This window comes from Alexandromys fortis, unplaced genomic scaffold (genome assembly GCF_014885135.2).
Source record: "Alexandromys fortis isolate MF-2015 unplaced genomic scaffold, M_Fortis_MF-2015_v1.1 scaffold_438, whole genome shotgun sequence".
NCBI lineage: Eukaryota > Metazoa > Chordata > Mammalia > Rodentia > Cricetidae > Alexandromys > Alexandromys fortis.
The window spans coordinates 68,169-95,558 of record NW_026068346.1 but is presented as its reverse complement, the minus strand read 5'-3'; the positions used below and the strand labels follow the sequence as shown (position 1 = coordinate 95,558).

The 27,390-nt window shown below is 39.5% G+C and overlaps 1 protein-coding gene across 1 annotated transcript in view; it reads left to right on the top strand.

The window, feature by feature from the left end:
- The window catches only part of LOC126495331 (cytochrome P450 3A11-like), a 35,480-nt gene that overhangs the window by 6,058 nt on the left and 2,032 nt on the right, over positions 1-27,390 (top strand). Inside the window, 13 exon segments of the mRNA XM_050132920.1 lie at positions 1,223-1,316; positions 7,596-7,648; positions 12,034-12,133; positions 14,694-14,807; positions 14,896-14,984; positions 15,136-15,137; positions 15,284-15,430; positions 20,506-20,633; positions 21,511-21,580; positions 23,911-24,071; positions 24,884-24,956; positions 24,959-25,100; positions 26,503-26,665. Coding sequence (XP_049988877.1) covers positions 1,223-1,316; positions 7,596-7,648; positions 12,034-12,133; positions 14,694-14,807; positions 14,896-14,984; positions 15,136-15,137; positions 15,284-15,430; positions 20,506-20,633; positions 21,511-21,580; positions 23,911-24,071; positions 24,884-24,956; positions 24,959-25,100; positions 26,503-26,665 — 1,336 coding nt within the window.

Sequence of the window (27,390 nt, the reverse complement as noted above, 5' to 3'; positions counted from 1 at the left end):
GTGATAGCAACAGTTGAAGTTAACTCTTGTAAGAACACTATGAATTAATATGTTTTTATTTATTGGGGGCCAGCACGTGAGACGGTGTGTGTGTGTGTGTGTCTGTGTGTGTGTGTGTGTGTATGTGCATGTGTGTATGCGGGGGGTGATTTGAACATATAGAAGGCTACAGTGGCCAAGTTAACACCAAAAAATAGTGACAGTTAGAAAAAGGCACGGTTACACCAAAATTGTGACAGCTGTGCCAAGAGCGTGACAGCCGGAAAGGGGCATGAAATTCAAACACAGTGATGTTACAAAGCCCATGAAAAAAATATTCCCAGCCAAGATGGTGCTGAAGGGAGCAAGCAGGTAAGAGAACTGACTTATTTACAAAAAGGATAATTGGAGTTAAAGGTAGGGTAAGATGATATAAAATGCCTGATGCCCTTGTGATCTCCTTTAGGGGCGATAGGAGCCGTGTCTCATATGGATGTGACTGCTGATGTGATTGGTTAATTTCCCTTCCATTCTTCTATAATTCATGGGTTTTTGCTTTATAAGTTGCATGCTGTAAGGAAATACATGAGTTTCTGCTTGATTTGACTCCATGCTGAGTCAATTCTTCATTGGGGTCTACAGAGGGACCCTATATGTGTGCATGTGTGTGTGTGTGTGTGTGTGTGTGTGTGTCAGAAGAAAACTTTGGGGGAGTCATTTCTCTCCTATCATGTGAGTCTTGCTAGTCAAACTCAGAATAACAAAACTTGGCAGTCAGTGCCTTTACTGTGCTATCAGCTCGAAGGACAGAAATGAAGAATTCAACAGCTGAGTTGAGTTCACTAGGCATTTTATTTTTGGCTAAATAAGCATCACATGAGTGCCTATATGTGCTAGTCAAGCACTCCACTACTGTGGTATAGGCCAAGTGATACTAACTCTTGAAGTTCATACTGACATTATACAGCTCTGTTAAGGACACCCCCACATAATGTCAATTCCTTCTTGCTGAGGTGATAAGTTTTACACTTGGTATGACCTGATTGACTTTTCAAGTTACGTTTAGATCCACAATAACTCAGTAGAAACAAGTACAAACCACGGGCTGCCCTGCACACTGAGCCCCTCACATTTTACTTAAGCTCTCTGGGAAATGGAGCCAAGTTGGTTGGTTTCATGTTTTGGACATGTTTATCTCCTCTCTCCTGTATGTGTAATCTCAATGTTTCTGTTTCACTTATAGATTGGGGACCCAAAATCATGACATTTTTAAGAAACAGGGAATTCCTGGGCCCAAACCTCTGCCGTTTTTAGGAACTCTGCTGAATTACTACAAGGTGACTATTGATTCCTTTTTGTCCTAAAGTTTTCAAATGTTCTGTTAATTTACTAGTGTGGGATTTTTCCACCTTCTTTATGTAGGCATTTAGTACTATGAACTTTCCTCTTAACACTGCTTTCATTGTGTCCCATAAATTTGGGTATGTTGTGTGGTCATTTTCATTGAATTTTAGAAAGTCTTTAATTTCTCCCTTTATTTCTTCTTTGACCCATTGATGATTCAGGTGAGCATTGTTTAATTTCCCTGTGTTTGTGGGTTGTCTGGTATTGGTATTGTTGTTTATACCATGGTGATCTGATAAGGTACATTGGGTTATTCCATTTTTTTTAATTTGTTGAGGTTTGTTTTGTTACTGAGTATGTGGTCAATTTTTGAGAAGGTTCCAAAAGGTGCTGAGAAGAAAGTATATTATTTTCTGTTTGGATAGAATATTTTATAGATGCCTGTTAAACCCATTTGAGTCATAATATCTGTTAGCTCTCTTACTACTCTGTTCATTTTTTGTCTGATTAACTTGTCCAGTAGTGTGGGGGTGTGTTGAAGTCTCCCACTATTAGTGTGTGAGGTTTAATGTATGGTTTAAGCTTTAGAAGTGTTTTTTTCTTTGGGTTCGCCTTCTTATTGAACTGGCTTTGTGGTAGCCTGTTTGGATGCTCACCTTCATAGACCTGGGTGGAGGGAGGAGGACCTTGGACTTACCACAGGGCAGAGAACCCTGACTGCTCTTTGGACTGGAAAGGGAGGGGTAAAGGAATGGGGGGAGAAGAAGAGGAGTAGGGGAGGGAAAGGAAGGGGGGGGGGAGGAGGGAAATGGGAGGCGGGGAGGAGGTGGAAATTTTTTCAATAACAAAAAAGATGCCTATATGTTTTTCTTTGGGTTCTCTTTATTTAGCTTCTCTAGGATCACTAATTATAGGCTCAATGTCCTTTGTTTATGGCTAGAAACCAAATATGAGTGAGTACATCCCATGTTCTTCTTTTTAGGTTTGGCTTACCTCACTCAGTATAGTGTTTTCTATTTCCATCCATTTGTATGCAAAATTCAAGAAGTCCTTATTTTTTACTGCTGAGTAGTACTTTAATATGTATATATTCCATACTTTCTTCATCCATTCTTCCATTGAAGGGCATCTAGGTTTTTTCCAGGTTCTGGCTATTACAAACAATGCTGCTATGAACATAGTAGAGCATATACTTTTGTTGTATGATAAGGCCTTTCTTGGGTATATTCCCAAGAGTGGTATTGCTGGGTCCATGGGTAGGTTGATCCCGAATTTTCTGAGAAACTGCCACATTGCTTTCCAAAGTGGTTGCACAAGTTTGCATTCCCACCAGCAATGGATGAGTGTGAGGGGGAGGGAAATGGGAGGCGGCGGTGGGGAAAAGACAGAAATCTTAAATAAATAAATAAATAAATAAATAAATAAATAAAAAGTTTTTTTTCACATATGAGGGTACTCTTGTATTTGGGGTAGAGATGTTCAGTATTGAAATTTTCTCTTGATGTTTTTTTCCTGTGACTAATATAAAATGACCTTCTTTGTCTCTTTTGACTGATTTTAGCTTGAAGTCTATTTTGTTAGATATTAGGATAGCTATAGCCGCTTGTTTCTTATATCCATGTGATTGGTATATTTTTCTCAACCCTTTACTCTGAAATTATGTCTGTCTTTGAGGTTGAGATGTGTTTCTTGTATGCAGAAGAATGGATTCTTTTTTTGTATCCAGTCTGTTAGCCTGTGCCTTTTGATAGGTGAGTTGAGCCTATTTAAATTAAAAGATATTAATGACCAGTGATTGCTATCTACTGTTAACTTAGTTTTCATTGTTGGTGATGTTAATTTGTGCATTTTTTTTTTACTTCCTTGGGATTTGATGCTATGAGACCATCAATTGTGTTTTTGTTGGTGTAGCCAACTTCCTTGGGTTGGAGTTTTCCTTCTAGCATTTTGTGTAGGGCTGGATTTGTTGACAGGTATAGGTTAAATCTGGTTTTGTAATAGAATATCTTGTTTTGTCCTTCTATGGTGATTGACAGTTTTGCTGGGTATAGTAGTGTAGGCTGGCATCCATGGTCTCTTAATGTCTGCATAAATCTTGGCCATGACCTTTTGGCTTTCCTTGTTTCCAATGAGAAGTCAGGTATAATTCTGATAGGCCTACCTTTATATGTTACTTGGCTTTTTTCCTTTGAAGCTCTTAATATTCTTTTTTAAATCTTTATATTTAGTGTTTTGATTATTATTTGGTGAGCGTACTTTTTATTTGGATCTAGTCTATTTGGTGTTCTGTAAGCTTTTTTTTAATCTTCATAGGCATATCTTTCCTTAGGTTGGGAGTGTTTTCTTCTATGATTTTGTTAAATATATTTTCTGTGCTTTGGAGTTGAACTTCTCCTTCTTCTATACCTATTATTCTTAGATTTGGCCTTTTCATGGTGCCCCATATTTTCTGGATATTTTAGGTTAAGCTCTTGTTAGATTTAATGTTTTCTTTAACTGATGAGTCTATTTCCCCTATTGTATCTTAAGCGCTTGAGATTCTCTCTTTCTTCTCTTGTATTCTGCTGTTCATGCTCATGTTTGTGATTCCTGATCATTTTCTCATGATTTCTGTTTCTATAATTGCCTCAGTTTGTGTTTTCTTTATTGCCTCTATTTAATTTTTCATGTCCTGAATAGTTTCTTTCATATGTTTGATTTCTTTTTCTTGGTCTTCTTTAATTGGTTTGCCGATTTCCAATTTTTTGGTTTTTTTTCCCCCACCATTTCTTTAAGAGAATTTCCCATTTCCTCTTTTTAGAGTTTCAAACATTCTCTTGAAGTCTTTTTTTTTTTTTTTGTCGTTTTCTTCTGCTTCATCCATATTTGTTTGTTCAGGTCTTTCTGTTGTAGGGTCTTTAGGTTTTACTGGTGTTGTGTTGTTCTTTGCAATGTTGCACGTGTTCTTACCTTTTCTACTCATCTTTTCCTCTAATGGGTATGGTTGGTTTTGTCTGAGATTTTGTTGAGTAATCTTCTAGGTGCAAGTGAATCCAAAGCTCAGATGGTTTTTCCCCATGGTACAGTCAGTGTCACAATTCTAGTTACCCCATTGGCCACTCTGTGTTCCTGAAGGTAGTTCAGTACTCCTGTGCTTTGCTCTGTTTCCTTGGAGTTTGCTGTTTCGGGCCTACTTTGGTTTAGGTTGCCAGCTTTGCCCTGTTTCTGTAAATCCTCGTCCGCAACCCCTCCTGAAGAAGTCCCTGGCTTGGAGTTGGACCTGGAAAAGTTTCTGGCTCCCATCTACTGCCTCAGAAGTCCAAGGCTAGGGTGTTCCCAGACCTGCAGAGGACCTGCTTTCTCCCTCAGAGGTCCCAGACCCATGCTTAGACCCACAGAGGTTCCTCATTCCTGCCTATTCCCTTTGATGTCCCAGACTAATGCCCAGACCCACAGAGGTCCTGGCTCAACCCTACTCCCTCTGAGTACCCACTGGTTCCTGCCTATTCTCTCACAGGTCCCAGATTCACTCACACCCAGACTTGCAGACATCCTAGCTCATGCCTAGATCCTGGGAGGTCCTAGACTCACACCCAGACCCATCGGGGTCCTGGCTTAGGTCTACTCCCTTGAAGGTCCCAGATTCACTTCTGAACCCTCAGTGGTCTCTGGCTCAGGCTCACTGGCTCAGTGGTAATTCCCCTATACCTGTTCCTGTGGAGAGAGCTGACTCTGGATCTGGTCACTGGCTCAATCCTGATCTGCCAGTGTATCAGGACTGGGTTGGGTCCTGAGACTGGATTTGCGCCCGGCTTCTGCTCCCAGTGGTGCTTGTTCACTCTCTCTCCTAGGTAGCTGGTTCTGTCCCACTTGGGTTCCAGTGGAGATTGTTGACTCTGAATCAGTTTGCTGGATCAATCCTGATCTGCCAGTGTCTAGGGACTGGATTTGCTCCTGGCTTCTGTTCCCACTGGAGCTTGCATCCTCAAGCCCTCTCTAACTTAAGTAATTCCTTCAGAGCCACTGCTGTGAAATTTGTTGCCCAAGGTGGAGTTCCTTGCCTCAGGGTAAATATGGCCTACAATAGAGTCTTTGACCTGTATCTGTAAATCCTGGTTTGGATTCCCTCCTGCAGAAGTCCATGGGTTGGAGTTGGACATAGAAAGGTTTCTGGCTCCAGTCTACTGCCTCAGAGGTCCCAGGCTTGGTTGCACCCAGACTGACAGAGGACCTGCTTTCTCCGTCAGAGATCTCAGATTCACGCTTTTGGACATGAAGAGGTTCTAGGTCCCTTCCTATTCCCTTTAACATCCCAGACCAATACCCAGATCCACAGAAGTTCTGGTTCAGGCCTACTCCCACTGAGGACCCAGACTCACACCTGGCCCCACCAAGATCTCTGGTTCCTGCCTAGTCCCTCAGAGGTCCCAGGTTTACTCACACCCAGACTGGCAGAGGTCCTGGCTCAGGCCTAGTTCCTGGGAGGTCCCAGACTCACAATCAGACCCACTGGGGTCCTGGCTTAGGTCTACTCCCTTGAAGGTCTCAGATTTACTTTCAGACCCTCAGTTGTCTCTGGCTCTGGTTCACTGGCTCAGTTGAGTATTGATTCCTGTAGCCAATAATGGTTTGGTTCTCTTAAATGTTCCTTGGGAAGAAGCTCTCAGATTTCATGCCCTTATGCTGTGTGTTCTCATGATCCTAGAGAATGTCTAGTGGTTTCTTGGAGACTAATTGCCAACTTAAAACCATCAAATGTTTGTGTACATGTTTTTACAGTGTGTATGCATGCATTTGCCTGTGCATGAGTGTCTATGTGCATGCAGATGCATATACATAGATACACGTGTGTGCATATTGAGGTCAGAGGTTGGTGTTGGGTGTCTTGATTGATCTTCACTTTATATTTTGAAGCAAGGTCCCTTAGAAACCCATCTCTCTCTGACATCACTAGTTTATCTGGCCAGCTTCCTCCAGGGCTCCCTTGACTCTGCCTCTTGCAAGTTGAGGTACTGGAGGACTATAACCCATGACTGGCATTTACACAGATACTGGGGATCCAATCTCTAACTTTTATGATGTCTCTTCCCACTGACCATCTTCACAGTTCCCATTGTCAACTTCCACCATACTTATTAATTTTGGGGTAAGTGTGTATGTGACACAGCATGCATGTGTAGGTCAGGGGACAACTTGTGGGGGTCAATTTTCTCTTTCCACCATATGAGTCCTAGGGATGAATCTCAGGTTGTCAGAGTTTTAACAAATGCCTTTTCATTTGGAACCATCTCACCAGCCTTGATGTCATTTTATTGAGCCTCAAGTTTGCCTTAGGTGAAATGCACAGATCTCCAGCCCATTTATTCTTGATATTCAGGACAGGATGCTCAGACTTTGTGAGCAAAAGGAAGTTTGTTTCTTACCTAGTACAGTAAGGTTTTGGTTCTGGGGACAGAACATGGACCCTCAGGAAGATCAGCTAATGCTCATAACTGTGGAGTCACATCTCCAGCCCTAAAGACTGGTTTTCTATTCTGTTTTGGTTTTGTGATGATGAAAATAGGATCCAGGGATTTAGACATGCCAGCAAGTGATTTAACACAGACGTGGACCTACCCTGTCTTATTTCAAAGGCAGCAGCCCGTGAATGAGTGTGAGCAGCAAGTGTGAAAACCTGAGGCAAGATGATGGCTGTCAGTCACCTCACAACTTGACTACACAATGTGCTTTGTATTTTCCTTGAAAGATATTAAAGGCAAAACCACTGGGAAAAGGGTGGCTTAAACAAGTTATCAACAATGAGCTGTCATGTGCCACATTTAAATCTAGGTGGATCTTCAGAGACAAACCTGATTTGATACCTGGCCCATGATCAGTCCTCAGCAGACCTTCCCAAGTTCACATCCAGAGGGAAAGAGGCAAAACTAGTGCTTCCATCTCCTCAGGTTTTCTTCCTAAAGTTTTCTGTATTTAACTACCACATTCTTTAAAAATAATTTATTATTATATTCATAATAATCATCATTATTGTGTGCGTGGTGTGTAATTTGGTGCTGTGCACATGTATATATCTATGAGTGTGTGTGCAGAGACTACGGGAAGATGTCAGGCATCCTGCCCTACCATTCTGCCTTTTTTTTTTTTTTTTGATGATGCCGCTATATGTATCTGACAAATTTTCTCTCTCAGAAACGGTAAACCTCATTTCACAGGATTTGAGGGTTTGGTTCCCTAACTACAGAAGGATCGATTCATACAGAACAATAATGGAATTCATGCTCTTTTCTTTCCAGGGTATATGGAAATTCGATGTTGAGTCTTATAAAAAGTATGGTAAAATATGGGGGTAAGTATTCTAGATAGTTTTGTGAGTTGATTCTTTTTAGGACGATGGACTCTACTTGTTCAATGACTATGCGAGCTGAGAATTGCAGTAATGACTTCTCTGTTGTGAAGGTGACAATGTGTGTCATAAGTGCCATGGTTCACAGGTCTGATTATCCTGAGAACATTGTATGCCATGGAGTTTGGACAGAATTTGAGGCTCCATGGCCTCTGGACTTCGTGTGTGTGTGTGTGTGTGTGTGTGTGTGTGTGTGTGTGTTTAATTTATTGAGACAGGGTTTCTGTGTAACACTCCTAGCTGTTCTGGAAGTCATTTCATAGACCAGATTGGACTCAAAGTAACAGACATCTACCTGCCTTTACTTCTAAGTCCTGGCTGGGATTAAAGACATGGGCCACAACACCTGGCAGAGCCTTGTATTTTATCCAGTGTCAGTATCTTATTTTTTTCTCTTCTGAAACTTCCTTTTCATTATATCAAAAGGACTGTTTTATGTTCCTCTAGTCTGTTCTGATAAATGTGTGATATTGCTGGTATTGGTGGAGCATGCTGGGAGGATTTGCTGAAGAAGGTAGAGGAAGGAAGATCACGAGTTAGGGGCCAGTCTGGGTTACACAAGGGTGTGATACCTTCTCTTTGCCACATTCACTCATTTCCCTATAGAAGTGCTTACTCCTTACTCACTGTTGACTTTAGCATGTCCATTGACAGCAGGGATGGAAAGACATAGCTACCCACTTGTTCAATTTTTTATACTTAGTATTAAAAAAATCCTTTGCAAATGTTGATATTTTTATTGTTTATATTTAATTTTTCCTTCTTGGGGGAGACATGTAGCATGGTGCACATATGTAGGTCAGAGGAAACTTATGGTAGTTGGTTTTCTACTTCCAGTGTGTTGAACTAAGAGTACAAGGCATAGTACAAGTGCTTTTTTCTGCTGAACCATCTTATCAGACACTGCCAAGATTTTGTTTTTCAGAGACAGGGTTTCTGTGTGTAACAGCCCTGGCTATTTTGACACAAGCTCTACAAGACCAGGGTGGCCTCGAACTCACAGAGATCCACTTGCCTCTGCCTCCTGAGTTCTGGAATTAAAAGTGTGTGCATCACTACCACCTGCCAGGATTTTGATAGAAGTGCATCGCCCTATGTCCTATCTTATTGAACTTACTTTGGAGATCCAATGTATTTAAAACCCAAAGTGATCTTCCTTGGGTCAGTGTCCTTAATGGTTCTGTAAAGTTGCTGAGCCAGCAGCAGGAACTGTTCTCTATTGCTGATGCTGGAGTTTGGTTAGAGCTTTGGAATAGGTATCATCATTATGTTATGAGACAGAAACAAGTGGGAGGAGGCTCTGGCTCTTCTTGCCTCTTCATCTCTTCTCATCCATTCTTAAAACAGGGATCTGCTGAGATGAACACCCCATAAAGACCATGTCATTCAGTGCCAACATTAGATTTGCTGTCTGCCCAATGACCCTGTGTGAATGTCTCCTTGCAATATTATTGCTTGTCAACACTTGATAGTGTTTTTTAAACTTTTCACTGACCTAATATTTTTTTATTTATTCATTTATGCTTTTATAAAAAGTGAATCTCTATATGTAGCCCTCGCTGTTCTGTCACTTATTATGTAGACCAGGCTTGTCTTGAACTCAGAAATTCACCTCCTTCTGCCTTCCAAGTGCGATGATTAAGGGTGTGTGTCATACTTGGACCCAATATAGTTTTTATATGTAATATTTCTCTTACATTTTTATTAGTTTTGTGTGTGCCAATGAATTTAACTGGACTGACTTACAGAGCCATGAGTGAGTGAGAGGCTATTTAGAAGCACGTGAACAACTTATCAATGGTCTACCAGTGACCTAGACTTCTTGCCTTCCCACAGCAACTTTTTTTTTTTGATTTTTTATTACACTTGTTCATTTATCAGAGGTGGACATATGTCCCATGAAGCACATGTAAAGCTCAGAGGACAACTTGTGGCACTCAGTTCTCTCACTCCACCTTATAGATCCCAGGGATTGTACTGGTGTTGATTGGGCCATTTTCATTTCCCACCCCAGGAGCTAGCTGCATGCAAGTCCTCAGAGGTGCAGGACCTTGAACTTCCTGCAGTTATGTTGACAACCACAGGAGTTGCAGAGGTAGTCCTAGCTGCAGGGAATTCCAGAATATGGAAGATAGTATTGCAGCTCTTCTCTCCTCCTCCTGGCTCTAATGTTTTTTCTGCCCTCATTTCTATGTTATCTAAGTCTTTGAGAAGATGGAAAGGAGCCTCATTTAAATTCTGTACTTTCATTTGTTTTAAAGCTCAATGTATCAAAACCAGGGCCTGGTGCACTCTAGGTAATACTTCTACCACCGAGCTGTATCACAAGCCCAGATACTGAAATATTTTATTATTTTCAAGATTAATTTTTTATTTCAAGTTTTAATGTAAAGGATTTGTTTCTAGTTTAAAATATTTTATATTATATTTAATGTTCTGTTTTAAGGATTTAATTATGAATTTTATTTGAATATTTTATTGTTAAACATGTTTCTATTGCTTTTATTATATAGGTATGTGTTTTTGTGTGCGTGTGCGTGTGCGTGTGCGTGTGTGTGTGTGTCTGCACATGATTGCTGATTATCATGAAGGCCAGAGGCATTATCAGCCTGGAGCTGGAGTTACAGGTGGGTGTGAGCCAACCAACATGGGTCCGGCTGCCAACTCAGGTCCTTTGCAAAAACAATATGTGCTCTTAATTGAGGTTACACCTCTCCAGGCCCTTGCCATATTTAAATGGGCAAAATCATAGAAAATGGTATAGGCAACTCTCATATATTCACATGTAGACTTAAAAATTCCACTTGTGATTTCTAATTATGATGTCTTTCAGAAATGTTTTTTCTTTAAGTGACTCATTTTGTCTTTTTTTTTTTCACCCTCTTATACACAAAGGATATGGAAGCAGAGAGGGAAATCAGAGAAGCTTCACCTTTCACAATAGCCACAAACAGCATAAAATATCTTGGGGTAACTCTAACCAAGGAAGTGAAAGATCTATTTGACAAGAACTTTAAAGCATTGAAGAAAGAAATTGAAGAGGATACCAGAAAATGGAAGGATCTCCCTTGCTCTTGGATTGGGAGGATCAACATAGTAAAAATGGCAATTCTACCAAAGGCAATTTATAGATTCAATGCAATTCCCATCAAGGTCCCATCAAAATTCTTCACAGATCTTGAGAGGACAATAATCAATTTTATATGGAAAAATAAAAAACCCAGGATAGCCAAAACAATCCTATACAATAAAGGATCTTCTGGAGGCATTACCATCCCTGACTTCAAACTCTATTACAGAGCTCATTTTGTCTTGAATGACATACCTGTTATTTTACAAAGCTTCCACTGTATCCATGATCAGACTCTTATGTTAAACTAGAATCTCATTTGAGAACATGTATAACTATAACCAGTGAGGGTCATGTAATGTGAGAATCAATGTCTAGATTTGGGGCTACCACTCAGAACCTGGCTTGGGTTAATGTAGACAGATGTTTCTGTCCTACCTGCAGCTGTTCAGGCCCAAAGAAACACATGGAGGCTCATATTATTTATGAACTGTTTGGCCTATTAGCTCAGGCTTATTATTAATTAGCTCTTACATCTTAAATTAACCCATAATTCTTGTCTATATTTAGCCACTTGGCTTGGTACCTTTTCTTTGTAAGGCATTCTTACCTTGCTTCCCCTGCATCTGATTTGTGATTGATTCTCTACCTTTCATCTTCCCAGAATTCTCCTAGTCTGGTTGTCCCAGCTTTGCTTCCTGCCTGGCTACTGGCCAATCAGCATTTTATTAAACCAATATGACTAACAAATCTTTACAGTACAAGATCCTTATTCCACAGCATTAAAAAGCCTTGGGCAAATGACTTTTTACTCTGTGTGAATTTGTATCCCAAATATTGGGTGCCAAATGTGGTATGAATGATAAAAATCTAGAGATATATATTGGGCTTTAATCTGAAGATCAGAAAAGCAAAGTAGCCAAGCCACTAGAGAGTTCTTAACTCTATGAAATCCTCAGACTGAAAGAGAGCAAATTCTTGTCTCATACCAGTTTATATTCTTCTCTAAGGCTGGGATTAAAAGTGTGAACCACTACCACCTGGACCTCTTCCCGGCATTGATCTTGTGTAGTCCAGTGTGGCCTTGAACTCACAGAGATCAATCTGCCTCTGTCTCCCAAATCCTGGGATTAACGGTGTGTTTCACCACCACCTTACCTCTAGTAGATTAGTTTTATCTTCTGGCCTTCAGTCAAGTGTTTTTATAAAACATAAATAAAATATCACTTTAGATTAATTAGTTGTTTTCCCCATACAGGTTGTTTGATGGTCCAACACCCATGTTATTTATCACAGACCCAGACATGATCAAGAATGTACTTGTAAAGCAATTCTATACTGTCTTCACAAACCGACGGGTAAGTAACTTCCTTTAATTATTAAAAAAATGAAAGATTCATTTTTTTTGCTCTGTTTATTGATGTGTTTGTATTGTGTCCATATGGCTCAGTGCCATAAGTGTATAGATTCCTGTGGAGGCCAGAAGAGAATATGAGTTGATCCCTTTTATCTGCTGTTCCAAGCACTTGTGAATAACCTAGTATGGGTGCTGGGAACTGAACCTGGTTCCCCCAAAAGAGCAGCAAGCATCTTTAACCACTGTGCCATCACCCAAGCTACCCCCTTTAATAATGCAAACCTTTATATTTTACTTATTGAATTTTTGGAGACAGTTTTTCTCTGTGTAGCCCCAACTTTCCTGAAACCCATTCTGTAAACAAAGTTTGCCCTAATTCAGTGATCTGCCTGCCTCTGCTTTCCAAGTGCTGTATTTAAAGGCAAGTGCCAGTGCTGTCTAGTGAGACTGGGTTGTGGAACTTTTTTTGTCTCTTTCAAGACAGGGTTTCTAATATAAACTTGACTATCCTGGAATTCACTTTGTAGACCAGGCTGGCTTCAAACTCACAGAGATCTGCCTTCTTCTGTCTCCTGAGTTATAGTGTAAAGGTGTACAACACCAAGACCTGGCTACTTCTTTAATTGAATGAATGAAATAAATATATATTCCCAAATGGTCTCCATAATAATATGCAAGCAGGATATAAGTAGTCATTTCGCAAATGAGGAGTGTAAATGTACTAAATTATTGTGATCCAGTTGTAGATGGACACTGTTGTCATCTAAATTGTGTTTACATTTTCTGTTTCATGGGTCTTTTCTTATGTCTCTGTGGATCAGTATAGTTTATCACAGATCTAGATTTGTGTGGTGACAAACACTCAAAAAAGAGAACTGCTTCTTTACCTGCATTTTCCTCTTAGTAGCCCATTAGCTCCCATGTACAGCCTGCCTTTCTCTCTTCACCTTGTATATCCATTTCTCTTCTCAGTTGATGGTCAGGGTCTACAGGGTGATGATTATTCACTTGACCAGTTTGTGTAGATTTGCTTCTGTACAAATTATATCCTTTTGAGATTATCTCTCAAATCTAAAGCTTTATTTATGCTAATTTGATGTGAGATATGATACTTAGTTCAATGTTTTCTCTGTCCCTGTCTGTCTGTCTCTCTTTCTCTTTCTCTCTCTCTTAAACCATAACTATCCCACTGTTCTATCTGGGAAAATCTATTGGTTCTCTCTATACTATAGGTCCTAGGGCTTGAACTCAGATTTTTTGGCTTAGCAGCAAGCACATTTACCTACTGAGCCATCTCTTAAATCCTCATTCAGCCTTTGATCATCTGGTGAAGTTGGCTGAAGGGCTAGTTTTCAGCTGCCCTTCATCAAGGGAAGCCATTTTCATTTCTTTCTAATGTGACAAATGTTTTAATATAAGAGTAGTTGGGAGGCTCCACATTGTATAAATTGTGGAAGACAGAAGTAAGTTCCCACCAGACAAATGGAATTATATTTATTCTTTTATCACTGTATAAAGAATTAAGGAAAAAAATTATGGCACTATTTCTAAATAACAAACAACCCCAAACCAAACAAACCAGATTCAGAGAGATGACTTAGTGGCTGAAAGTTCTGAAAGAGGATGAGGAGTTGGTTGTCTTCATCCATATCCACGGGCTCATAAGTACCTGTAACTCCTGCTGCAGGAGTTCCAACTTGCTTCTTCAGCCTCTGAATACACAGCACACACATGTGTATATATTCATACACACATACAGAGAGCCATGTATAAAATATTAAAATACATCTTGAAAACTCAAACACCAAATCCTTTAAGTGTCTCAGACTAAGGGGATGGCTCAGTGGGTAAAAGACCAGAGTTTGGATTTTGACATCACATATAACCTGGATATAACTTTCAGAGCTGTGTTTGGAAATAGGTAGGCCCTAGGGGCTTGCTACCAATCTACTCTAGTCAAGCTAGAACATTCTAGATTCATTGAGAGACTCTGGCTCAAAAAGATACTAGAGAGTTATAGAGGAACATGCCAGACCTCTGGTCTCCAAATGAGCATGCACACTGCACTCTAACCTACACACACACACACACACACACACACACACACACACACACACACCGATACACACAAACAAACACACACCATTTCAAAAAACCCATTTAAATACCGTGCAAGTGAAATTGTCTGATGCAGAGTTAACTTACTATCTTATCACCAAGCCATTTGCCATCTACATAGCTCTGGAGAATCTACTAAAATTCTTGTTCCCATCTTTACTCCCACCTCTGAAAACAATTTTCCAGCCACAGAGAGATTTATGTTTAGAAGAATCATGTAATATAAAGGGTTTGAAATATCAACAGGAAGTAGCCCAGTGATTACCTGATTTCATACAGGATGTGAGTAAATTCTGACTATTTTTTCATCTAGCGTAAGGCTTGATCTATAGCAAACAGTCAGTAACTAGTTGTTATACAACAATATCCACTTAGTACTTTTGAAACCATGGAAAATTCTTGTCTTACAAAGAGCAAATATTTGCATTTTTTTTGGACTCTAGGTTATAGGACCAATGGGAATGATGAGTAAAGCCATTGCCCTATCTAGGGATGAGGAGTGGAAGAGAATTCGAGCCTTGCTGTCTCCCACCTTCACCAGTGGAAAACTCAAAGAGGTGACTAAAAGGACTTCTAGCTGAAATGTTTGTGTGACTTGAGTCTCCACACCTAACAACCATGGATGCCTTTGTGTTTTGTGCTTAGATGTTCCCCATCATTGAAGAGTATGGAGATATTTTTGTAAAATACCTGAGAAGAGAGGCAGAGAAAGGCAAGCCTCTCGACATAAAAGAGTAAGTAGTGGTACATCCACTGTGGTTCTGGGAGACGAAGGGCATCAGGGGAAGAAGGGTCATCCTTCTGTGTGTCTCACATGTCCAGCCGCTCATTCTTCCCTCTTAGACACAGGGTGACAAATGTACAGTTGAGAAAGAAATATGAGAGTGGCAAGCTCACAAAAGTAGAGGGTGGGTGGAGGGAAAGTACTTGGTCAATGCTGAGATGAGGTGGTTTACCCTGTCTTGGCCAAGAATGTGATTATTTCAGGCTTCTTGCTGCATGTGTTAAATCCCATGTCTCTATCTCCTCATAGTGTTAGGGGCCTACAGCATGGATGTGATCACGAGCACAGCATTTGGTGTGAGCGTCGATTCCCTCAACAACCCAAAGAACCCTTTTGCAGAAAAGACCAAGAAGTTCTTTAAAATAGATTTTTTTGATCCGTTATTATTGTCAATAAGTATGTATGATGGTTCTTCTGCCTTTTGACCCACTGATCTTGTGTGTGGCCATGTTTGTCAGTTCTGCCATCTCTTCCCCACTCTTCCCAACTAACAGCTCTATTGGAATACAATTCACCTTCTTAAAGGCACAATCCAACATTTTGTAGTGGTTTCAAAAACATGTATTCCATTACTCTTGTTTTAGAACTTCAGTTTTCTATTAGACAGGGTCTCACTATGTTGCTATAGCTTGTCTGAATGTTGTTGCATAGACTAGGCTGGTCTTGAATACATAGTGATGCCCTGTCTGGCTTAGTTTTAGAATTCTTTTATTTATCCTTTGACAATATAACATAGGTATACAATCTATCTTCATTATACTCTCCCCTCATTCTCACCTCCCAATTCTCACAGACACCACAACACATCTTTCTCTCAGTTTATTTCCCATTCTTTTTTTTTTTTTTTTTGGTCACCTAGTGAGTCCAATCAATACTACCTATTAGGATGCTGACAAATATTATTGGCATGATCTCATGCACGTGATCAGTTCAAGATTGTTCCATGCCATGTCTTGGATATGGCATTTCACACCACCCCTCTCTGGCCCTTACATTTTTCCCACACCTTCCTGCATGATGTTCTTTGAGCCTGGAGTGGCGGGAGTGTTGATACAGATGTTCCATATAGGGCTCAGCGCTCAACAGTCACTTATTCATAGCACGTTGATAACTTAGGACTCTGCCCTGACTGATGATCTACATGGACAGTTACCAACGTCAACTGCAGAGGACTCTGTTCCAGTCATGCTGCACGTTTGCCCCATCATCCTTCAAGCAGTCTTGACCTGAGCAACCATCAATTCACTTTCTGTATATTTACATTTTCTGAGTATTTCACATCAGTGGGATCATAGACTATTTCGTTTCTGTGGCAGTTTTTGTTATTTAGCACCCCTCAAATTTAAGCAAAAGTCACTGTCTCCTGTGTTTATTAATAAGTAATATTTATTATCTGTTGTGATGGAAAGTGATGTTGGTATTCCCTATTTGCCATGAAATTGGCTGCTATGACCATTTTCTTACAAGGTTCTGTTTGAATATGTTTTTTTTATTTTATTGAATTTTATTGAGGTCTACATTTTTCTCTTCTCCCCTCCCTGACTCTCCCCTCCCATCCAACCCTCTGCCAAAAACCCTTACTCTCAATTTTCTGAGGAGACCTTGTCTTTTTCTACTACCCATGTAGATTAGATCTATTTATGTCTCTCTTAGAATCCCCATTGTTATCTCGGTTCTCTAGAATTGTGATTTGTGGGCTAGTTTTCTTTGCTTTATGTTTAAAAACCACCTATGAGTGAGTAGATATGATAATTGTATTTCTGGGTCTGGGTTATCTCACTCAATATAATGTGTTCTAGCTCCATCTATTTGCTTGCAAAATTCAAGGTGTTGTTTTTTTTCTGCTGTGTAGTACTCCATTGTGTAAATGAACTACATTTTCCTTATCCATTTTTTGGTCAAAGGACATTTAGGTTGTTTACAAGTTCTGACCATGACAAGCAAAGCTGCTATGAACATAGTTGAGAACATATCCTTGTGGCACGGTTAAGTATCCTTTTGATATATACCCAAAAGTGGTATTTCTGGGTTTTGAGGAATGTTATTTCCTTTTTTTTTTTTTTGAGAAATTGCCACACTGAAATCCAAAGGGGCTGTACTAGCTTGCATTCCCATCAGCAATGCAGAAGTGTTCCCTTTTCCTCACAACTTCTCCAACATAAATTGTCATCAATGTTTTTGGTCTTAGCCATTCTTACAGGTGTAAGATGCAATCTCAGAGTTGTTTTGATTTGCATTCCTCTGATCACTAAGGATGTTGAGTATTTCTTTCAGCCATTTTAGATTCCTCTGTGGAAAGTTCTTTGTTTAGGTCTGTATTTAATTTTTTTTTATTGGTTTATTTGTTCTTTTGATGACCAATTTCTTGAGCTCTTTGTATATTTTGTAGATCAGAACTCTGTCTGATTTGGAGTTAGTGAAGATCTTTTCCCATTCTGTAAGCTGTGGTTTTGTCTTATTGACCATGTCCTTTGCTTTACAGAAGCTTTTCAGTTTCAGGAGGTCCCATTTATTAATTGTTTTTCTCAGTGTCTGTGCTGCTGGGGTTATATTTAGAAAGTGGTCCCCTGTGCCAGTGTGTTCAAGTGCACTTCCCACTTTCTCTTCTATAAGTGTGGCTGGCTTTATGTTGAAGTTTTTGATCCATTTGGACCTAAGTTTTGTGCATGGTTATAGATATGGGTCTACATATGGATATCTAGTTATGCCAGCACCACTTAAAAAAACATAATTTCTTTTTTCCATTTGGTATTTTTTGCTTCTTTGTCAAACATCATGTGTGTAGTTTAATATCTGGGTCTTTTTTTCTTTTGGTTCTATTGGTCTTCCTGTTTTTATGCCAATAGAAGGCTGTTTTCAGTACTGTAGCTCTGTAATTTTTATGTTTTGGGGGTATACCTTCAGAATCATTGTTGCTGAGTCACAAAGTAATCCCATATTTAACACCTTAAACTACTGAGCATATGTTTTTCCACAGTAGTAGTAGCATTTTCTATGCCTTCTAGAAATGTAGAAGAGTTCCAGTTTCTCCATGATCCACTCAACACTTGGCTCTCCCAGACTTTGATCATTGCCACTTAGTGAATGTCCTGTATGCTTGACCTGTGGTTTTAATGAGCTTTTCCCCAGACCCATTTCAATTAAAAAAAAAGTTGATGTGTTTTTTTCTAATTTTAGGTGATGTCTTTTACATTGCTGAATTGCTTTGACATTTTAAAAAGATTTATATATTTTTATGTTATGTATATGGTGTTTTGCTTGTATAAATGTGTACCACATGCATGAAGTTCTTGCTGAGGCCACAAAAGGGCATTGAATTCCATGTAACTGGAATTGCACATGGTTGATAGCAGCCACGTGGGTTCTGGTAATCAAACCTGGGTCATTTGTAGAGCATCAGTGCTACCTTTGGAGCCATCTCTTCAGACCTTGTAGTATTTTTTGTGTATTTTCTGGGTACCATTACCAGTGGTATTTCATTTAGGGTTTAATACTTTCTCTGTCAGTTACATTTCAATCCACATCTCATGTGACCTTTTGCCTATATTCCACCTTTCCTCAACATCTAATATCATCCTTTCCTGGTCTCCTTTTGAGTATTATTCCATATCCACTTACACCTGTTCACATATTTACATTTATTCATTATAGGCTAGACTCTGGAAGTGAGGAAGATCATGTGATTTTTCTCTCTTTCTGAGTTTGGGTCACCGTTTTTGAACTTGGCTTTAGAGAGGTGCTGGGTACCAAATTCAGGTCTTGTGCTTGCACAAGAAGTATTTTATCACTCATTCTTCTCTCCATCCCTGGAGTTAGTTATTTTAAAATTTTATTTTATAATGTTAAGTTTGATAATGAAATTGTATCTCAAGAAATTTTCCAGTCACCTCCTGGAGTTCTTTGACATATTTTTATTTAATAAGAATGTATTGATTAATTTGTAAATACCTCTGACTTTCCTCAGATCCTTTCTGGTGCTAGTTTAAACAAAACTATATCATATCAGTTGAGAAACAAATGCCATCTGGGCTTTTCTTCCTTTAACAAGAAATTTATTTATTTACTTATTTGTGTGTGTGTGTGTGTGTGTGTGTGTGTGCTTGCATGTGTGTAGTTAAACTTTTCTTTGACATGCCACCTCACAAATAATGACATGGAGACTTAGTGTTAATTATGAAAACTTGGTGGTAGCTTAGATTTTTCACATCTTTTACTACTTAAATTAATCTGTTTTTTTTTTTCAAATCTATGTTCTGTCTTGTGGGTTGGTTACCTTTCCTTTGTATTCCACATCTGACTTCTTCAGTGTTTTCCTGGAATCTCTCTTCCTTACTTCTTCTTGGAGTTCCTCTCTTTCCCAAGAAGCCTTGCCTATTCAATTCTGCCTAACTACTGGACATTTATTTAATTCTTTATTAAACCAACCATAATGACATCTTCACACAGTATATACATATATCCCACATTTTCTCTGTCTCTGTCTCTGTCTCTGTCTCTGTCTCTGTCTCCCTCTCTCTCTCTTCTCCTTCTCCCCGTGTGTGTGTGTGTGTATATGTGTGTGTTTGTGTGTGTGTGTATGTGTGTGTGTTTGTTTGTGTGTGTGTGTGCATGTAACTGTCTTGGTATTTGTGTGACATGTAGAGATTAGAGGTCAATTACAGTAGTTGGTTGGTTTTCTCTTTCCACAGTACAGGATGCAGGGATCAAATTAAGGCTGTTTGGCTTTTCTGCAGGACTCTTTAGCTGTTGAATCAAGTCACTGGCCCCTGTCTGTATTTTGGATCCACACAAACTTCAGGAGCAGAGTTTAAACCAAGAGTCAGATTTATTCCTATGGCTACTCCCGAGTACAGAAGGAGCATTATGGTGGTGACCTAGTGTGAGAAAAGTCACAGAGAGAATGGTTTGCTTGAGACACTGGTTACTTATTCTTTGGATTGCTTCATGATTTCTCTAAATGAAACTTGCATTTCCAGTAAAACTTATTCTCTATCTTTCTTTTCCAGTTCTCTTTCCATTTCTCATCCNTGTGTGTGTGTGTATGTGTGTGTGTTTGTTTGTGTGTGTGTGTGCATGTAACTGTCTTGGTATTTGTGTGACATGTAGAGATTAGAGGTCAATTACAGTAGTTGGTTGGTTTTCTCTTTCCACAGTACAGGATGCAGGGATCAAATTAAGGCTGTTTGGCTTTTCTGCAGGACTCTTTAGCTGTTGAATCAAGTCACTGGCCCCTGTCTGTATTTTGGATCCACACAAACTTCAGGAGCAGAGTTTAAACCAAGAGTCAGATTTATTCCTATGGCTACTCCCGAGTACAGAAGGAGCATTATGGTGGTGACCTAGTGTGAGAAAAGTCACAGAGAGAATGGTTTGCTTGAGACACTGGTTACTTATTCTTTGGATTGCTTCATGATTTCTCTAAATGAAACTTGCATTTCCAGTAAAACTTATTCTCTATCTTTCTTTTCCAGTTCTCTTTCCATTTCTCATCCCAATATATGAGATGTTAAATGTCTCCATGTTTCCAAAAGATTCGATAGCATTTTTCAAAAAATTTGTGAGCAGAATGATAGAAAATCGCCTGAATTCTAAACAGAAGGTAAAAAGTGGTTGTCTAATGAGAGGTACAGGAATTGTTAATGGGTTGGACTGTGAACATGTGAGTTATGTGTTTCCCTTCTTCTGTCACTAAAGTTAGACCGAGAAGACCAGATTTAGAAAGATAGAAAGAGCATTTATATTTCTGGAGGATGAAGACTGATTGAGAATAATCCAGAAATTACCACTTAGCAATAGAAATGAAAACAAGAGAGCCCTACATAAGGATTGAAATTAAAAATAAGGCAAAGCACGAGACCCATGTAAGATCAACATCGCCAAATCTCCACCTTAGATGAGAGAGGAACTTTCAAAGTCCGACCTCTAATTGAGAAACTATTGGCTTTTGATGACTTCAGAGGGTGGGTGTGGCCTGCATAGGTTTCTCATACAGTCAATCATATATTGACAGCACCAGTTGGACTCATTGGGTTATAAAAAGAAAAGTTCATGTTGTTTGCATGGGGAAATGTTATAAGGGTATAATAGGAATTGAATGGAGGAAATGGTGGGGTACATATGGCCATATTTTATTGTATACTTTGATGAAATTCTCTAATAATAGAGAAAAATAATTAAAAGGGGAATCCTATTTTCATCTTCTTCAAAAACTTTGATTTCAGAGAATCAAAGTTATTGTTTAAAATTGTATCCTTTGTAATTTATTGTAAGAGTGGTTGATAGGTCAGTTGGATTGCTTCCTTGTTTAGCCACTGGTGCTTTTGTTCTATGATCACTCAAGCAACCCCAGCCGCATTTGTAAATTTAAGTGAGCTACATTAGCAGGAAGGAAATTAAGCTTCTGCACTCCTGATCCAACTCTGACAACTGAATTTACTATTGACCTTTGAATTTTGCAACTTTACTTTTGCTTCCAGCACCGGGTGGATTTTCTTCAGCTGATGATGAACACTCAAAATAATTCCGAAGACAAAGAGTCTCATAAAGGTAACCAAGGACTACTTGGTCTATGGACAAGGAAGCTCTCAGGGATTGAGTAGGTCACTCAAAAAATGATATGAAAGGTTTTTTAGCAGAAGAATACCTCTGTCAGGTTACTGAAAGAAGGACGTGGCTATTATTTCCATGGAATTTTCTAGAAGCACAAGTTTATTCCAAACATGAAGGGTAGCCATGATGGGAGTCCTCATTGGTCTCTATATATTACTTAGGTCTTCACAGGTGATGTTTTTGTCTTTCCCTCAAAGACAAGAGTAGGAACTGACTAGGAACTCTGCCTAGATAACTGTGTCTACATCCAGTAAGGAGACATGTACCGCAATAGTGCCGATGCTTTCTGGGAGTCCCTGGTGTACAAGTACTCTATACTAATCTAGAGTGAAGATTTACTTTTCTTTGTGTGTTGGATAAATGGTATCTGGGGAAAGCTTCTTTGTACAAGCACATTGCTTCTCTTCATTATTTTACAGACTTAAAAGCAATTATAGAATTTTACCTTTTCAGATGGCATATGTATGTGTGTGCATTCACATACCTCTAGGTGTGTGAATAGGTATCAGAAGAAGGCATCAAGTGTCTTGCTCAATCACTCTCTGCCTTATTTCTTCAAGACAGGGTCTATTATTAAACCTGAAGCTAGTCTGGCAGTCAGCAGGTCCTAGTGATCCATGGATTTGAAGTAACAGGAGGCATGTGTTACCACACTTGGCTTTTTACATGGGGACTGAGGATTCAAATTCAGGTTCTCATGCTTGTGCAACAAGAGCTCTTACCCATTGATCCATCTCTCTAGCCTCTCTTCTAGGTTTACGTTTTAATTAAAACCATTATTTTTGTCATGGTTGCAAAATGGTGGTATCCCAATTCCAGGTTTAATTCTACATGTGTGCATCAAAGACTAATATAAAGGGAATCTTCCTTTCTTACATATCTGCTTATTCCTAGTGCACACAATCACTTATATATAGCAATATGATCTTCTAGAATCCCAAGTTTGCTTTCTAAAGTTATTATTTGTTTCATGTTTAAATTTTCTCTAGACTGTCCACTTGAAACCCATTCATGTGTTCAGTTAACTCCAAATTCTTCTATAGCTCCTTCTCCTTTTGAGACCAGGTCTTAGGTAGCCCAGGCTGACATCACAGTCATGGTGTGCCTGAGAATGACCTCTTAACTTTTATGCTACCATGCCTAGTTTATACAGTGCTGGAGATGGAGCACATGGCTTCATACATGCTGGGCTAGCTCCCCACCTACTCCTCAGCCTTTATGTGGTATAGGAGATCCTTCTGTCTATGTGTTGCTTTCATTGGTTGATTAAAGAAAGTTCCTTGGCCTTTTGATAGGGCAAAACTTAGGTAGGCAGGGAAGACAGAACTGAATTCTGGGAGAAGGAAAGCAGAGTCAAAGAGAGGGATGCCATGGAGTCATGCTGAATCTTTCCCAGTAGGCCACGACCTTGTGGTGAAATACAGATTAATAGAAATGGGTTAAATCAAGATGTGAGAGTTAGTTAATAAGAGGTAGTAAATTAATTAATACAGTTTCTGTTTGGTTATTTCAGGTGTAATCTATCCGGGGGCCTGGACAAAAGCAGACCCTCCTCCCTCAGTCTCTCTTGTCACACTTTTTCATTTTTGATAACTAAAAAGATGTTAATTTTAAAAAATACCCCTAATTGTGGCTTATATTCCAATTTTAATTTAGTAGTAAGTACTTAAATTAATTGGTCGAATGCATTTATGAAGAACAGAATCATAGCACTTATGGCAAAAGGATTACAACTGCCTGTATCTCAGGATCTGTGTGCTCCAATTCATCTTCTGCTCTTCGTGGGAACTTGTACACATGTATGTGCACACACACATACAAAACTTAAGCTCTAACAGAGAGGTGTATTTCAGTTCCCAGTACTTACGCCTGAAAGCTCACAAGCTTCTAAAATCCATCTCCAGAGGATCAGATGCCCTCTTCTGGCCTCCATGGGCACTTCTCCACACATAGCACCCCCCCCACACACACAAATACATGTAAATAAAAAATAAAAATAAATCTTAAATATAGGATAAATTTTGTGTCTTGAAGTTACCTAATGATGATGAGGAACAGAACATAAACCATGGAACACCATGGTTGAAGCAATCTTCCCCTTCTCTGACTGTGTCACATGGATGTCAGATTGATAACAGTCCCAGGGTGACTGAAGGACTCTCCATATTTATCTATAGTGAAACGGGAGCCTCAATTGACTCTCTCTTCACCTCTTTTCTGTTGGTCCACCCTGACCTGACTTTCCTGAACTATTTTTTTACTTTCAGCCCTGACTGACATGGAGATCACAGCCCAGGCAATTATCTTTACTTTTGGTGGCTATGAAACCACCAGCAGCACCCTTGCCTTTGCCCTGCATGCACTGGCCACTCACCCTGACATCCAGAAGAAACTGCAAGAAGAGATTGATGTGGCTCTGCCCAATAAGGTGAATGGATGATGCTTGGAGTAGAAAGAAAAAAAGACAACTTCTCTTCACGTGCAATGGTGTGTGTGTGTGTGTGTGTGTGCGTGTGTGTGTGTGTGTGTGTGAGAGAGAGAGAGAATGCATGTGAGTGTCTTTATATGTGTGCATGTGTGTGCATTATGTGCCTGTGTGTGTCTTCATGTGTATGTAGGCCATATTCCTACAACGGGCATTATTATTAATCACTCTCCACCATGCTTTTGGTCACATAGTTTCTCACTGAACCTGGAGCTTTTTAATTTGGCTATGCTATCTAGCCAACACACTTTCTCTGCCCCTCCACTGGGATTAAAGATGTGTGCCACTGTGTCTGGCTTTATGAATGGCGTGTGTCTAAACTCAGGTCCTCAGCCTTGCATAGCAGACACTTCAGTAATTGTGATGTATTCCCATTCCGAAGTGATTCTACCCACTTTGTAAGAGACTGGATAGATGCCTCAATGACTGCTCTTTTAGAGGATCCATTCAGGTTTGAGTCCCAGCACCCAGGTGGCAGTTCTCAACTGCCTGTAATGCCAGTCACAAGGGATATGATATCCTCTTTTGACATCTGTGGGCACTACACTCATAGGGTTCATATACATATATGTACACAAAACACCTCCACACATAAAATAATACTATTAAAAAATCCCTTTAAAATGCATTGTAAGTGCCTAGGTCTTTTTAAATGCTGAGCTCAGCTTTGGAACTACTGAGAGAGCAAAGGTACAATGCAGACCTATTGAATGTTAATGTAAAATCTCAGCACAAAACTTTTTCTTTCTTCCCAGGCACCTCCCAACTATGATAAATTGATGGAGATGGAGTACCTCGACATGGTGCTGAGTGAAACCCTCAGATTGGTCTAAGACTTGACAGATTCTGTAAACAGGATGTGGAAATCAATGGTGTCCATGTTCCCAAAGGGTCTGTTGTGAATGTACCAGTTTATGCTCTTCACCGTGACCCACAGTACTGGCCAGAGCCTGCAGAATTCCGCCCTGAAAGGTACCAGGATCCCAGGAATGGGAACCCACTCTGAGCTATGATGGCCTATATATGCTATGGTGTCTGTTATGGGATGATGCTCTAAATGTGATTTTGCACCCATTTGCATTTTGCAGAGAAAGGGAAGCAAAAGAGGATAGAGGAAGAAAGACAGGAAAATGTGACATTTTAAATACTGAGTGTTTTTTCCCCTCATTCCCCAAGTAGCAAATAACTGACTGAATTGTGAGTCAGGAACCCATATTTCCATCAGTCTGACTGACTTGTGATTTCAGAAATGGAACCCAGCATTATGCTGAATGAACTTTCAGATTTAAAGATGTATTTTGTTTCCTCTCCTTTTTCGTTCATGGACAACTACATGCATATATAATGTATTTTGGGCACTGTTGCCAAACATTACTCTGTCTTTTCTCCTTCCCACACTTTCTGAATCCTTGCTTGTCCCCATATGGGCTTCCTCCTGATTTCATGAGTTCTTTATTTCTTGTGACTCATGAGTTTAATTAGGGTTGCTTGCTTAAGTGTAGGTCTAGGAGTTATCTATTGGACTATGGACAAATCACCAAGGATACACCATTGAAGAGAAAATTCCCATGGCCCAAAAACTATTCATGTCCAAAATTGCTTACTGAAGTGAAATTTCTTGAGCTCCCTCCACCATTCTTGATGGACTGTATCAACATGGTCTAGCTTTGTGTAGGCAACCACAGATGCTGGGAGTTCATGAGTACAATGGCTATGTCAGGTCCAGAAGATAGTATTTCACAGCACCCCTTTCTTACCCTGGCTCTTATGTCATTCTGCCCTGTCTTCTGAGATGTTCCACGGGCTTTGGAGGGGATGATACAGATGTCCCATTAAGCACTGAACACTACACCATCACTCATTCTCAGCATTTTGTGCAGTTATGAGTCTCTGTGTTAACTGTCTCCCACTGCTATCAGAAGCTTCTCTGACCAAGACTAAGAGCAGCACTCATTTTTGTATAAACATGAAGATTCAGGAGACAGTTTGATACCATGTTCACTTAGCAAAACAACAGTAGTACATTCTCCCATAAAGCCTACGACCACCCTACCCAGCAGAGTTTGAACAGGTTTATAGTATCTGGCATTAATATCCCCCTATAAATTGGAACTCCAATCCAATCAGGGAGTGGTTGATTGCCTATAACCCATAACAACACTATTACACTAGTGGTCACATAGGATGAATTTTCTCTCAGACAGCATTTGTTTCATCGACCATATGGAAAGTCTGTAGGACAAAGGAGTTAGAAAGGATGTTTTGTGTACAATTCTCATCTGTATGTTACTGGTCAGGTGTCTAAAGCGAAATTCTTGTATGTAGCTCTTATGTTTCTGTCATTTGCTAACTTGTCATTACTTTGTGTCTCCAGGTTCAGCAAGGAGAACAAGGGCAGCATCGATCCTTATGTATACCTGCCCTTTGGGAATGGACCCAGGAACTGCATTGGTATGAGGTTTGCGCTCATGAACATGAAACTTGCTTTTACAAAGGTCCTGCAGAACTTCTCCTTCCAGCCTTGTAAGGAAACACAGGTGAGGGAGAAAACTATCTCAAAAAGTAATGTTTTTTGGGAGAGATCTTTTTTAACTGAAGCTATTGTGTAGAAAAATGAATGTGCTTTTTTAAATTTTACTATTTTTTATGGCCTAATCTGTTATTTGTACCCAGAGACCTTTGGTTCTATGTCAATATAGAGTACAACTGTAGCATTCTGATGAATTAATGCAGGTCAGTATACATGAAATAAAAATAAATGAACCTTCCCATAGTTGCTGGTTATGATGAACTCCAACTTTAATGGGCATCTCAACAGTTCTGCCTCACTTCTCTGGAGTTCTTGCTCCAGAAAACAGGTAGTTGTCATATTTCCATAGATCATGTATCTTTCCCACTTTTATTCTTATCCATTCCTAAATCAATATTCTTCTTCTTGAGATTCTTTCCTCGCTTATTTTATGCTCTACTTTTGGCTCCTTCAGGCATTTTCCATAACTTATGCTAACGCTTCGTCATTAAAGCCACCAGTTTGGTTCTGTTTGTTCTCTCCGTACTGAAGAACATAATTTTCTTTTTTTTTAATCACCTTATCTTATATCTTCCACAAACTGCAACTGGTTCTTCGAGGAGTGTTTGTGCATTGAAAATCTCCAGTAAATGGTTTAAAGTTTGGTTAACAATTATAAAATTCTTTCAAGAAAACTTTAAGCCAATTAAATCTTTAAAAGATACCATTAGTATGTATATATATATATATTGA